The sequence below is a fragment of the Vombatus ursinus genome, unplaced genomic scaffold (assembly GCF_900497805.2).
Source record: "Vombatus ursinus unplaced genomic scaffold, bare-nosed wombat genome assembly UNPS02014786.1, whole genome shotgun sequence".
NCBI lineage: Eukaryota > Metazoa > Chordata > Mammalia > Diprotodontia > Vombatidae > Vombatus > Vombatus ursinus.
Genome location: NW_020954564.1, coordinates 22,019,427 through 22,031,742, shown reverse-complemented (window position 1 = coordinate 22,031,742; position 12,316 = coordinate 22,019,427). Strand labels below are relative to the sequence as shown.

General features: G+C 37.1%; 1 protein-coding gene and 1 pseudogene across 1 annotated transcript in view; one reads left to right on the top strand and one right to left on the bottom strand.

The window, feature by feature from the left end:
• Positions 1 to 12,316, bottom strand: part of ANKRD27 (ankyrin repeat domain 27) — a 92,973-nt gene that overhangs the window by 64,942 nt on the left and 15,715 nt on the right. The window contains 1 exon segment of the mRNA XM_027868066.1: positions 3,328 to 3,460. Coding sequence (XP_027723867.1) covers positions 3,328 to 3,429 — 102 coding nt within the window. The 5' untranslated portion in view covers positions 3,430 to 3,460.
• LOC114047211 lies at positions 6,340 to 7,491 on the top strand (annotated as a pseudogene).

Sequence of the window (12,316 nt, the reverse complement as noted above, 5' to 3'; positions counted from 1 at the left end):
TGTGTGTGTGTGTGTGTGTGTGTGTGTGTGTGTGTGTGTGTGTGTGTATGTCTCCCAAGCAGGTCAAAAATAAAGGGTAGGCCCCAAATATGGTTGATTGGTTGTTGTCCATCATCCTAGAAGACCAAAATGACATCACTATGTTGGGGTCAAAGTACAGTGTATCTAACTGTGCCTGATAAGAACAATACAAGCTCAGAAGGGGCACAAGTAGTCCATATGAACATTTGGAGTGATTGCTCTAAATTTGACATATCTCATGTTTCTTTTCAGCAACTGCAATTCTGCTTTGCTCAAAGAGTAAAGCTCCTTCTTAGACGCAAGCATAGCATAGTGTACAGTCCTGTGCCAATGTCTCCCATGTCTCATAAGTTCTTTAGGGAAACCTTGAGAATGTCCTTGTATCACTTCTTCTGACCTCCACGTAAGCACTTGCCTTGTGTGAGTTGTCCATAAAATAGTCTTTTTGACAAACGTACATTTGGCATTTAAACAACATGGCCAGCCCATCAGAGCTGCACTCTCTGCGGTAGAGGAAGGACCTTAAATGTACCTTACTCCAGTACCTTATCTTGCCAGGTAATCTTCAGAATCTTCCCACGACAATCCAAATGGAAACAATTCAGTTTCCTGGCATGGTACTGGTATACTGTCTAGGTTTCACAGGCCTACAACAATGAGATCAACACAATGGCTCTGTAGATCTTCAGTCTGGTAGACATCCTGATACTTCTTCTTTCCCACACTTTCTTCTGGAGCTTCCCAAATACTGAGCTAACTCTGGCAATGTGTATGTCAACTTCACCATCTAGATGTACCATCCCTTGAAAGTATACTGCCAAGGTAATTGAATTTATCCACAGAATTCAAAATTTCTCCATTTGCTGTAACCAATGGTTCCACATATGGATAGTGTGGTGCTGGCCGGTGAAGAACCTCTGTTTTCCCAGTGTTAATTGTCAGGCCAAAATTAGCACAAGAGGCAGATAATCAATCCATACTCTGTTGCATCTCAGCCACAGAGTCTGCATTGAGTGCACAATCATCTGCTAACAAAAAGTTGTGTACCAAATGTCCCTCCACTTCAGTCTTGGCTTATAGCCTTTTCAAGTTAAATAATTTATTTTCAGTGTGGCAGCTGATTTTGATAACATTTTCGCCCTCACTGAAGGCATCTGACAACATCACTGAAAACATCATGGGAGCAAGCACACAGCTCTGCTTCACTTCATTGGTGAAATACTATACATGCTGTTGGACACAACCAAAGTGTCAGCTGGTTTTGCCGAACTTTTAAAAAAAAAGTTTATATTACAAGAAAGGTTTACTGGGTAGGAGTAAGATATATTAAGAAATAACTGATGTGAAAACAAAAAAAATCAATAAAAAAAATTTTTTTAAGAATTAATATATAACCCAAGTTACCTATAAGTGAAATCACAGTATTTTCAGAGAACTTAAAAAGAACCAAGACACAATGAACAAATTAAAACAATCTATGTCCAGAAATGATTAATAAAGTTTGTATGCAGAGATTCTTGAAACAGAGTGCTCCCACACAAACATATAATCTTTTTTGAGTCTAGATCTGTGATTTCATTGGTCTAGGTAACTCTTAGGAAACTACTCTTATCAATGAAGATAGGCAATTCCAATTCAATTTATAGTTTCAGAAAGCTGCCTCAGCCACCAAGAGCTTAAGTGACTTCCCAAGAGTCAAACAGCTGGCTTTTGGCGGACGCTGAACCTGAACTCAGATTTTCCTGACTTGAGGACAGCTCTTTATTCACTACATCAGACTGCTTCTCTACATAATAATGCTAATATAATTTATAGAAAGTGTAATCAGAGAAAATGCCAAAGAAACAGTTATACTAGAACTAAACCTTGAAAAAAGATAAGAAGTCTGAGAGGAAGAGACGAAGGAGTAAACTTCAGGAATAAAGCCTGTGTGAATACACAGAAGTATAACATGGAATACTGAGTTCTGAGAATAGCTAGTGATGCATTTGGGCTGAAACATAACATGTGAAAGAGAATAATAACAAATAAGGCTGGAAACCAAACTGTGGGGAGCCTGAAAGATTAGACTGAAAAGACTGTATTTTACCTACTGGCAATAAGGAGCCACTGTAGGTTTCTGAGCAGGGAAATGACATGGTCAGAGTAAAGGATGAGTCCAAGGTTATGAACCTGAGTAATCAAGAGGTGCTATACTCAAAATATAAAGGAAAAGTATAGAAGAGGAGCCAGTTTGCAAAGTAAAAGGAAGAATATGAATTCAGGGTTGGTCATTCAAACTGGAGATTCTAATGGGACATCCAGGTGGCTATGTACAACACAGGGCTAGAGTCCAGGAGAAAGAAGCCATGGGAGCAGAGAAGATCTAGGTCGCCATCTTAAAGAAGATATTAGATTATCAGATTATATCATTATAGATTAGACAAAGACCTTGACCAAGCAGATATTTCATTTAGTTCCAAACTCTGACTGTTTGGTATCCGATGAAAAGTCATAACATACAAAAAAGGAAAAGTACAGGCATCTCAGCTTGTCAACCCTTTCTCATTAAATATTCTTTGCCTAATTAAATATTAAGGACATATCCTTATTAAAACACATGATCTCAAAATAATAAAATGAGGAAGTCTGTCCAAAAACAGTCTTATGACATTTTCCCCTTTTATGTTAATAGCACTTTTGTAGCACAGAAGTCTTGATCCCACACTTAAAAAAAAAAAAATATATATATATATATTTGAAACCATCAGGCATCATCTTATATTTCACCCTTATCAGGATTCAGTTTGACACATACTTTGCTTTTGGTTCAGTAAAGTATTAAATACCTTTCTTAGAAACACACATGTATTCATTCAACAAAAGTTTATGGAATGTTAACTATGTATACAATATTATGCTTGATACTATGGGAGATACAGAGAAATATAAAACTTACCTTTAAGAGCTTACAACCTAGCTAGAATACAAACACATTATTATATAAAGTTTAACAATAACATGCAAATACACAAAAATACAAAACATAAAAGCACCATGATTAAGGACCAAACAAGTAGAACAAGTAAATATTATGAGTTCAAAAGATGGAGAGACCATCATGTAATAGGAAGTTGAGAGAAAGCTTCATCAAAGGGGAATAACATTTTGATTCTTTTTCCATTTTGCCCAACACTTTGGAGTTCATTAAATTCAAAATGCTTTTGTCTACTGACCTCTTCAAAAGACAAACTCTTAAATCTAAAGCATTAATAATTTCGCTGTTAAAAATTCAAACAAAAAAACTAAGACAATTGATATACTTACAATACCATGGACTTCAGCAACTCTGCGGCAAAGATCAGGACGTCTCTTTTGAATTGCCAGATAAAAAGGATTTTTCATGAGATCTTCATCATACAAAGCCATATGGACTTCAGATATCCCAAAACTGTGTTTTCTAGTAGGGGAGTGAAAAAAGGTTTTAGCTGACCACATTAGAATTTTTGTAGCACAGAAGTCTTGATCCCACACTTAAAAATATATATATATATATGTATATTTGAAACCATCGGCCATCATCTTATATTTCACCCTTATCAGGATTCAATTTGACACATATATACCAAATACAAACTAGAATGCAATTAACCAATCCAATGTGACCCCTTTATTCAACACAACTATAAATTCTATTAAGAATCTTATTAAACTACTTATCATTGCTAAAAGTGCTTTGAGAAAGTACCTAAATAGCTAATTTCTTTTTTAATCTACTTTATGCCTGAAATGTCAAGTTTAATTTAAATGTCCATGACTTTAAAAAAAAAAAAAGACACTTTTTCTTGGCTTTATGAAGTCCATCCACATTAACATTAATGTGACTTTATTAAGATTTATGTCAACAATCAAAAGATATATTACAGGAAAGAGGTATAATTAGCATATCACAAGCTGACAATTATCATTTTGAAAGGAAAATTTTACGATTAAGTTTAAAATTTGTATAGCAAATACTGCATAGTTGTTTCTCCAGCGCTCAATCAGTCCAAACACAGCTGTTGCATTTTTTAGATCATTTCCTGAACTGAGCAAATGTTCTTCTCTCCTAAAGTATATATCCCACAATGGCTTTAATATTTAAAACAAAAGATTTGACAGACCTTAAAGTAGATGGCTCAGCTATAATCTCCCTATACAAAATGAATGACATTTTTTGAGGACTTAAAATAGCTGAAATCAGGAGTTTGAAACTCACTGGTAACACCAAAGGACACAGAATGTTTTGTAAATCCAAGCCACACAACTATAATTTAAAATTATTTTGACTGGCTAGACAGCCACATAAAGGAAAAACTCAAACTGTTTAATATGGCATAATACCATATATTAATATAACATATGAAGATGTAAAGGGCATTTTCCTCACAAGAACCCTATATGAACTAGGGGGGATAATTTTTATCTCCATTTTACAAATGAGAAAGCCAAAGCTAAAAGCTTAAATAACTTGCCCACAGTCACACACATTTACTAAATTCCAGCCAAAGTTAAAATCCTGCTCTCCTTATCCCCAAGACCAAACTTTTTAATATCATACTACAGCAAAATGGCTAGCTCAACATTTACTGACAACAAAAGTGCTTTTTAATTATAGATTGGTGTTCACTCTGATCAAAAGCTGATAAAAATGTTATTTATTCATTCATTTATCCATCAAGTGCTTACTGAGTGCCATTATGTGTTTAATGTTGGAGGCAGGAGGTAGAGAACAAACTGGGTAGATGTGAGATTGCGTGTAAGATCTCACAGTGATTGGTAGGCAGCAATAAACATAGACAGTTAAATAAAGGAATTAAATAATATCACACCATAAGAGGTATACAAAAAAATATGGTAATAAGTACGTGAATGATACAGATAAAAACTCAAGTTGAAATTTCTATTTGAAAGTATACTTAATTCAATCCAACAGCACATATTTATTGAGTACCAAACTACATCTAACACCATATTAAATACTGGTCTAAGATAACAAAGTATTGATTTTAATTGGGTTTTTTAAAAGGAGGAGAAAATGCCTGCAAAGATAAAGGTATAGTTGCTCTGCTTCCTTATTACTATTCAGTATATTAAAGTTGAACAAAAAACATTTCTACTGTACATCTTTCAAATTCAGCTATCTCTTGCTGAGTTATATTTTTCTTCTATAATATAACACAACTCTGAGATCCTCCTTGCACTACCTTCCCAGCTCTATCCCAATGAGATATGATCACGTTACAGTTTTGAGAACATCTCCTGGTATCAGGATGGGCAGACAACTTTCTCATGGATTATTCAGTTATCCTGTGGACTCAAGACAGTTATATGTATTCATTAGCATTGAGTTCACTTTCACATTAACTGTCACTGTACTAACACTGGATTCTGAGTACATTAAGACATACAGCTAAAAAACTTAAATTTCCATTCCCCATATGTTAACATTTGACAAAACATACAGGTAGGAAAACACTCTACTCAAACTGCAAATCATGGGACTGGACGGAAGCAGCACAATTCTCACACATTTACTCCAGAAATACAGAGTTACATCAGTAAACTCCTTCATCTAGGCCAGGACTGCACAAAAAGAAGTAACTATAAGCTGCAAACCCTGAAGAGGGGTCCTTCCATAGAAGTCAGCACAAACAGAGGGAAACTGACCAAAAGCTCTCTAACCAAGGAAACCTCAAGGGGGAAAGAAGACTATCCAAAGCCCTGACTAAGGTAGAGCTCCACTGGGGGAATTAAAACAGTCCCTCGGAGCAGGAAAACCACAGGGGAGATAGAAAACCGACCAGTACACTGATCAGCAGACTAGAGTTCTGACTCGAAGACTGCCTATACTTTGAGTATAGACAGAGGAAGAGAAATGGAAAGCCACAGCAGAAATGCAGTCTGATCACCCCATCCAAAAAGGTGCAAAGCCCAGCCCTGGCACAAAACCCCAAATCAGGAATTGGGTCTGCCGGCATGAGTAAACAAAGACTGAACACTACAGAGAAATATTATGGGTCAAGAATAATGCCAGAGAAAAACCCAGAAAACAGCAACTCCACAACTGAAGAGAGACTCAGAGGGGGAAAAAAAGCTGCTTAAACTACACTGACTAAAACAGTAGCTAGAAGAAATGAAGCAAAAGATAATAAATGAAATAATAAATGAAATGAGTTCCTAGAATTATAAATGAAAAAAGAGTTCTGGAGGAAAGAACAGACAACTTATAAGAAAAAGTGGAAAACATTACCGAAGTAACAAACACCCTGAAAATTAGAATGAATCAAAGAGAATTCGATGACTTCACAAGACAAGAAAGTGGAACCAAACCAAGAGATTGGGGGCGGGGGTCAGAGCAATGGGTGGGGGGGGGGGGGGGGGGGAATGTTAGGTCTTTGCTACCAGAAACGAGTGACCTGGAAAACAGTTCAAGGAAAGACAATATAAAAGAATTACCAGACTCCCTGAAAACACTGACCAAAAATCCTAGATACTATATTTGAAGAAATAAATAAAAACTGCCCGACCTTTTTTAACCTGAAGACAAAGTAAAAACAGAAAGAATCCACCAGTTTAATCTCTTGAAAGAAATCTTAATGTGAAAATTCCATATTGTCATAGCCAAAATCCAAAGCTTCTAGATCGAAGAAAAAAAAAAAATAACACAAGCAGCCAAAACCAAAGAATTCAATTACAGAGAATCCACAATCTTGATCACACAAGAACAGCCTACTATAAAGTGAAATATGAATCACAAAAGGGAAAAGGTAACAACTTAAAGAAAAGAATTAACTTACCCTTTAAGACTGAGTATTCTAGTAGGATTCTACAAAAGGACTTTTAATGGAAATCAAATCATGCAGCATTTCTTGATTTAGCACCTACTATGTGCCAGGTACTGTGCTAAGAACTAAAAGAGGACATTCAAAGCATTTCTGATGAAAAGATCAGAGCTGAGTAGAATATCAGAAATGCAAATACAGGAGTCAACAGAAATCAGAAGGCTAAATATATAGGAAAAATCCAGCCCTGAGTTGGCACTGGCTACAGCACTTATATTTATGGTACTGCATGTGCAGTTGGGGATCTTCTTCCTGCTCACAAAGGTAGCCAAGCTCACAGAGCAGATCTCAACCGAGGCATACAAGCAGATGAAGACCCAATACATGCAGTTTGCTGAGATGTCTCCTCAGAGGATCCTGGGCACTACATCTCTAAAGTGCCTAGCTGGAGCTAGTGGCTGGGCTGTTGGCCCTGGGCTCCCCCTTGCTGCAGGAGCTCAGCAACTTTTTGCTCAGCCTATTCATAATGGGAACAATCTATATGCTACTGGTGCTGAGAAGCATGTGACTACATGTGTTCCTGCCACCCTCTCTCTACCTTGGACTCCTGCTTCTGCTCAATATCCATGGCAGCTGTGGGATCCAAGTCAAGGCCAAGGCTGAATAAAGGGGTCAGAAAAGAGGTGGAAAGAGGTCCCAGTGTTCACTGGGAGCTGGGCACTCAAAAGAGGGCTAGATATGGAAACATCTTTGCCCTGGTTCTCTGATCTCCAACCAATGTAGATATCATAGCAAGAATATGTGTGGTATATGCAACTACATGGGTATCAGACCCTGGGCCCTGAAATAACTGATTCTAAGATTGCCTTACTCTCTCACTTTCTTGAGGATCAGTTCTCAATGGATCCTGACAACCGTCCATTGGACAGATCTCTGTATTCTCTAGTTTACCCTCCCCCCAATGCCCTTTATTCATCCCTGTTTTAAGGGGGTGTGCATATGTACATTATAGGTATTCCTCATTCTAAGGCAATAATAGAATACATGGAAATTCAGACTTAGAATTGACAAAACAGGGTACTAAGTCAGAAAGTAAGCAGTACTGGAAAATAAGGCTGGGAGGGGAATGCAGTGACCAAAGATCTCAGGAAGAAAATTCAAAGACCTTGAACACAAGTAGATAAACCAAAGGGGAAAACATTAACAATAAAATGAAATATGAACTCCAAATCTAGTAAATGATTTAGATATCTATGAATAAATACTGTAAAACTTAAGGAAAACAATCCAACATTTGATGAGACTAGAGGACCCTGTGGAATGTGATGAGAACATGGAACCAAAACACAGTATTCTTGAGTGGTTTAAAAGAGAAATGAGAATTATGAGAGCAGAATGCATGGCCTGCCCAGCAAAAATAATAGGCAGAATAGAAAAAACTGACCTGCAGTGGCAAGTCTCACCAGAGAAATAAGAGATTAGCAGATTGAAAATGAAAACAAACTAGAAATGAAGGACAATCTAGAAGAAGAAAAGTAAAAAACAATAAACATTAAAAGAAAATATGCTCACTGCCCAAGCAAAACATACTGATCTTGAAGACAAGATGTGTAGAGAATATCTAAGGATCATAAGTTAGCCTAGAAGAACTTATCAGGACAAAAAACCTGAGCACCATAATACAAAAAATAATACCAAAAAACCGTCCAGAACTTGTGAACACATAAAATAAAATACCAATTGAAAGAATTTGCAGATTGCCTCCAGGAAAAAAAAATAACAGGCTGCCATAGGTCAAAAAGGTGGACTTAATGGTAAAGTATTACATTATAACCAAATCCTGTTAGATACTGTAAGTGTCCAATCAGAAAAAATTTGGGGTTGCATGGACATGTAGTGTGAAGCAATCTTCAGAGTCAGAAAAGAAAAAGGCACTCAAAAGGAGAGAAAGTTGGGAGACAGGGTAGGGAAGAAGGGATGGCAGCACTAAGATTCTACTCTCTCTCTCTCTCTCTGTCACACTCACACACACACACACACACCCCATTACTGGTATAAGATGCCTGCCAAACTTTAATGACACAGGCAATACCCTCTCCAAAAGACTTTACCTAGTCCAACGGGGGATATTTTTGGAAGGAATACCTCTGATTTTTATATTAGGGCTAGATAGGGAACTTAAACAAAAATTTACTAAAGTACTTCCTGTGTACATTCCATCTTCTGACTCCATACTTTTACACAGGCTGTTCCTCATACCTGAAATATACTTGCTCTTCACCCCCAAGTTTTAGAATCTGAAACTTCCTTCAAAGCTCAGCTCAGATATAATATCTTCTATGAAGTTTTTTCTAATCTCCTGATGCTAGTGATCTGTCTCTCCTCAAAGCCCTTGTATTTACTTTTCTATTTATGTGTTCCATCCCCCAGAAGAATGTAAGATCCTTGTGGAAACTTTTTGTATTGCTACTGCCTAACACAGTGCCGTGTACATAGTAGACACTTGATTAATGCTTATTAACTTGAACTGAATTGAATTCCAGGGCCTTTTGCTAGTTACTGGGAGAGATACAAAGCTTAGATAGGATATGATGCCTTTCTTCATGAAGTCTAGAGTCAAGTAAGGGCAGAAGGTACATACACTTCTTCAGTGGTTCATAAGATCTGAGATACGTCTCCACTGATGCAGAATTTATTTCATGTATGCCTTAGTAGATGGTCCTAAAATTCACAATATTGCAGAATTTTTAAGTTGGAAGGTACGTCAGCAGCCATCTAGCCCAACATATTCCTTAAAAAGTTCATCTATAATATACCTTACACAATCTCAAATAAGGGGAAACCTATTACATGTAATGGCAGCCCCTTCCACTTTGGGACAGCTCTAAATTATTACTAAGTTTTTTCTTTTTTTTTTTCTTTTTCTTTTTGGCTAGGCAAGGGGGTTAAGTGATTTGCCCAGGGTCACATAGCTAGTAAATGTTATGTGTCTGAGGCTGGATTTGAACTCAGGTCCTCCTGAATCCAGGACTGGTGCTCTATCCACTCGCCACCTAGCTGCCCCTGTAAGTTTTTTCCTTACATCAAGCCAAATTAAGCCCCTTTGCAATTTCAACTCATTGCTCTTGGTTTGGTTTTGTTTTTTTTCCCCTGGCATCAACATTTCTTCAAGCAGTCTTCACATGGCACGAGTTCAAGGCCCTTCACCATCCTGATCACCCTCTTCTGAATACTCTCCTCATTATCAATAGCTTTCATGAGCATAGTACTCCAGATATATTAATTCTCTGGTGGCCAAGTCCCTTAGTGATAAGAGAGAGAAACACAGTCCATATAAGCCTGTATCTCAACCCTTGCATCTTGGGTCCAGCTGGCTCTACCAGACCAGCAGCTATGTTGGCTAAGTCACTCCACTTAGGAGCCAAATTTCAGCACCGAGATAACTAAAATACTTGAGAAATACATTAGGGAGGTATAAAATTCACTGGTGACAATTTTTAGCCAAAGCAGGAAATACCAAAACCAGACTCTTCTCTGCCTTCACTCCATTGTTTATTTCTGAGGTGAAATGATGGGCCGTTTGTTAAGGTCAGGTCAGTGACTTTTTCTTTAAACCTTTGTCCCCCTACATCTGGTTTGAGCCAGTATGGGGCAAGAGTTGGGTTTTGAGGGTGATGTGACACCTTATAAAGACTTGTTTAATAAAAATCTAATTTACAGTGCTCAGCAAAAAATAATTAAATATATACGTACATATGAGATATCAAAAAGGACTAAACAATAATGAAGTGCTAAAATTCTAATAGGGAAAGAATGACAGGCATCCAATTCAGAATCCTAATGACTTTGTTGTTCTGTTCTGTTATAATGATCTTTATAAAGAAAAGAAAAGAGAATGAAAAATGAATATATTAGGGAAGACATGAGGAAGAGGAGAAGGAAATTTATTATTTCTCATAAGTAGGGCACACAAAAAAAAAAAAGAACACAAAAATGGAGGAAAGGGTAAGAAGAATAGGAACCACATCAGCCAAACACAAAGGAGGATTGGTTGATACACACCCATATACTCACAAAGATTCTGACAGGGATAGGGAAACCAGTGGAGGAGGAGAGACATTAAGAGTGTAGATCATAAAGGGAGAATTAAAAAGAAAGTCTGAAAACAAGTGATGGAATCTGAGTGAGAGAAAGAGAAGAAGGGTCATAGAGTAGAAGACTATTTCAACTATAGGTCACAAGTATTAGTCAGATTCTTTTCCTTCTACCACCTTCCAGTCAAGAAATCAATTTGAAATTATTCAAGAGAAGTCACTAAACTGTCCATATCCTTTGACCTAGCCCACAAAAAGACAAAATTGTTCCCTATGTGCCAAAATATTCATAGAAGTATTTTTTATACTAGTAAGAACTTGAAACAAAGTAGATGCCCAATGACTGGGGAAGAGCTAAACAAATTGTGTCCTATGAATGTAACAGAACATTACTGTGCTTTAAGAAACAAAAAAAATGCAAAAAATTCTGAGATACTGATGCATAGCAAAGACAGTAGAACCAGGAGAACAATATATATAGCTAAAATAATGAAAGGCAACTGAACACAGATTAAACCAAGATTGGAGAACCTGCAGCCCAGAGGCCACATGTGGCCTTCTAGGCCCTTTGCTGTGGCCTTTTGACTAAATCCAAGTTTTACAGAACAAATCCTTTTATCAACAGGATATCAACAAGTCTGGATTCAGTCAAAGGGCCACACTTGAGGACCTAGACCTCCACATGTGGCCTAGAGGCCGCAAGTTCCCTACCCCTGGAAGTAAATTTGGTACTGGAGAACAGATAATGAAACACATATACTCTTGGTAGAAGGAAAGGTGAAAAATGTTGCACACATTTCAGAGGCAATAGCAGTGTCTGCCTTGCTTAATTTTCTTTGTTATAGGGGAGAGTTCTATGGGGGCAGGGCATATTATTAAGAAATTACAATTTCTTACAAATTACAACTTACAAACTACAAAAAATTATTAAATTACAAAAAAGCAACAATAAGACTTAAGAAAAAAAAAAACCACATCATACCAGACTAACCTCATTCTCTTAGACAGGGTTAGAAGACTGGTAGGATCACTGGAATGCTATAGATTACATTTCTCTACCAGAGGCTACTAGTAGTACTGCAAAAAGAACACTAGGTCTGGAATCAGGAATACCTGAGTTCAAATGTGACCTTAGACAGTCCATAGCTGTGTGACCCTGGGCAAGTCACTTAACCTCTATTTGCCTCAGTTTCCTTAACTGTAAAATGGGAATAATAATAACAATAATAGCACGAACCTTGAAAGTAAGGATCAAATGTGATAATATTTGTAAAAAATGCTTAGCATAGTACCTGGCACATAGTAGGCATCACATAAATGCTTATGCCCTTCCCTTCCCTCTTTATCTATAGTTGATACAGTTTCTTATGCTATTCTTGGGGGGAGGGAAAGATAGGC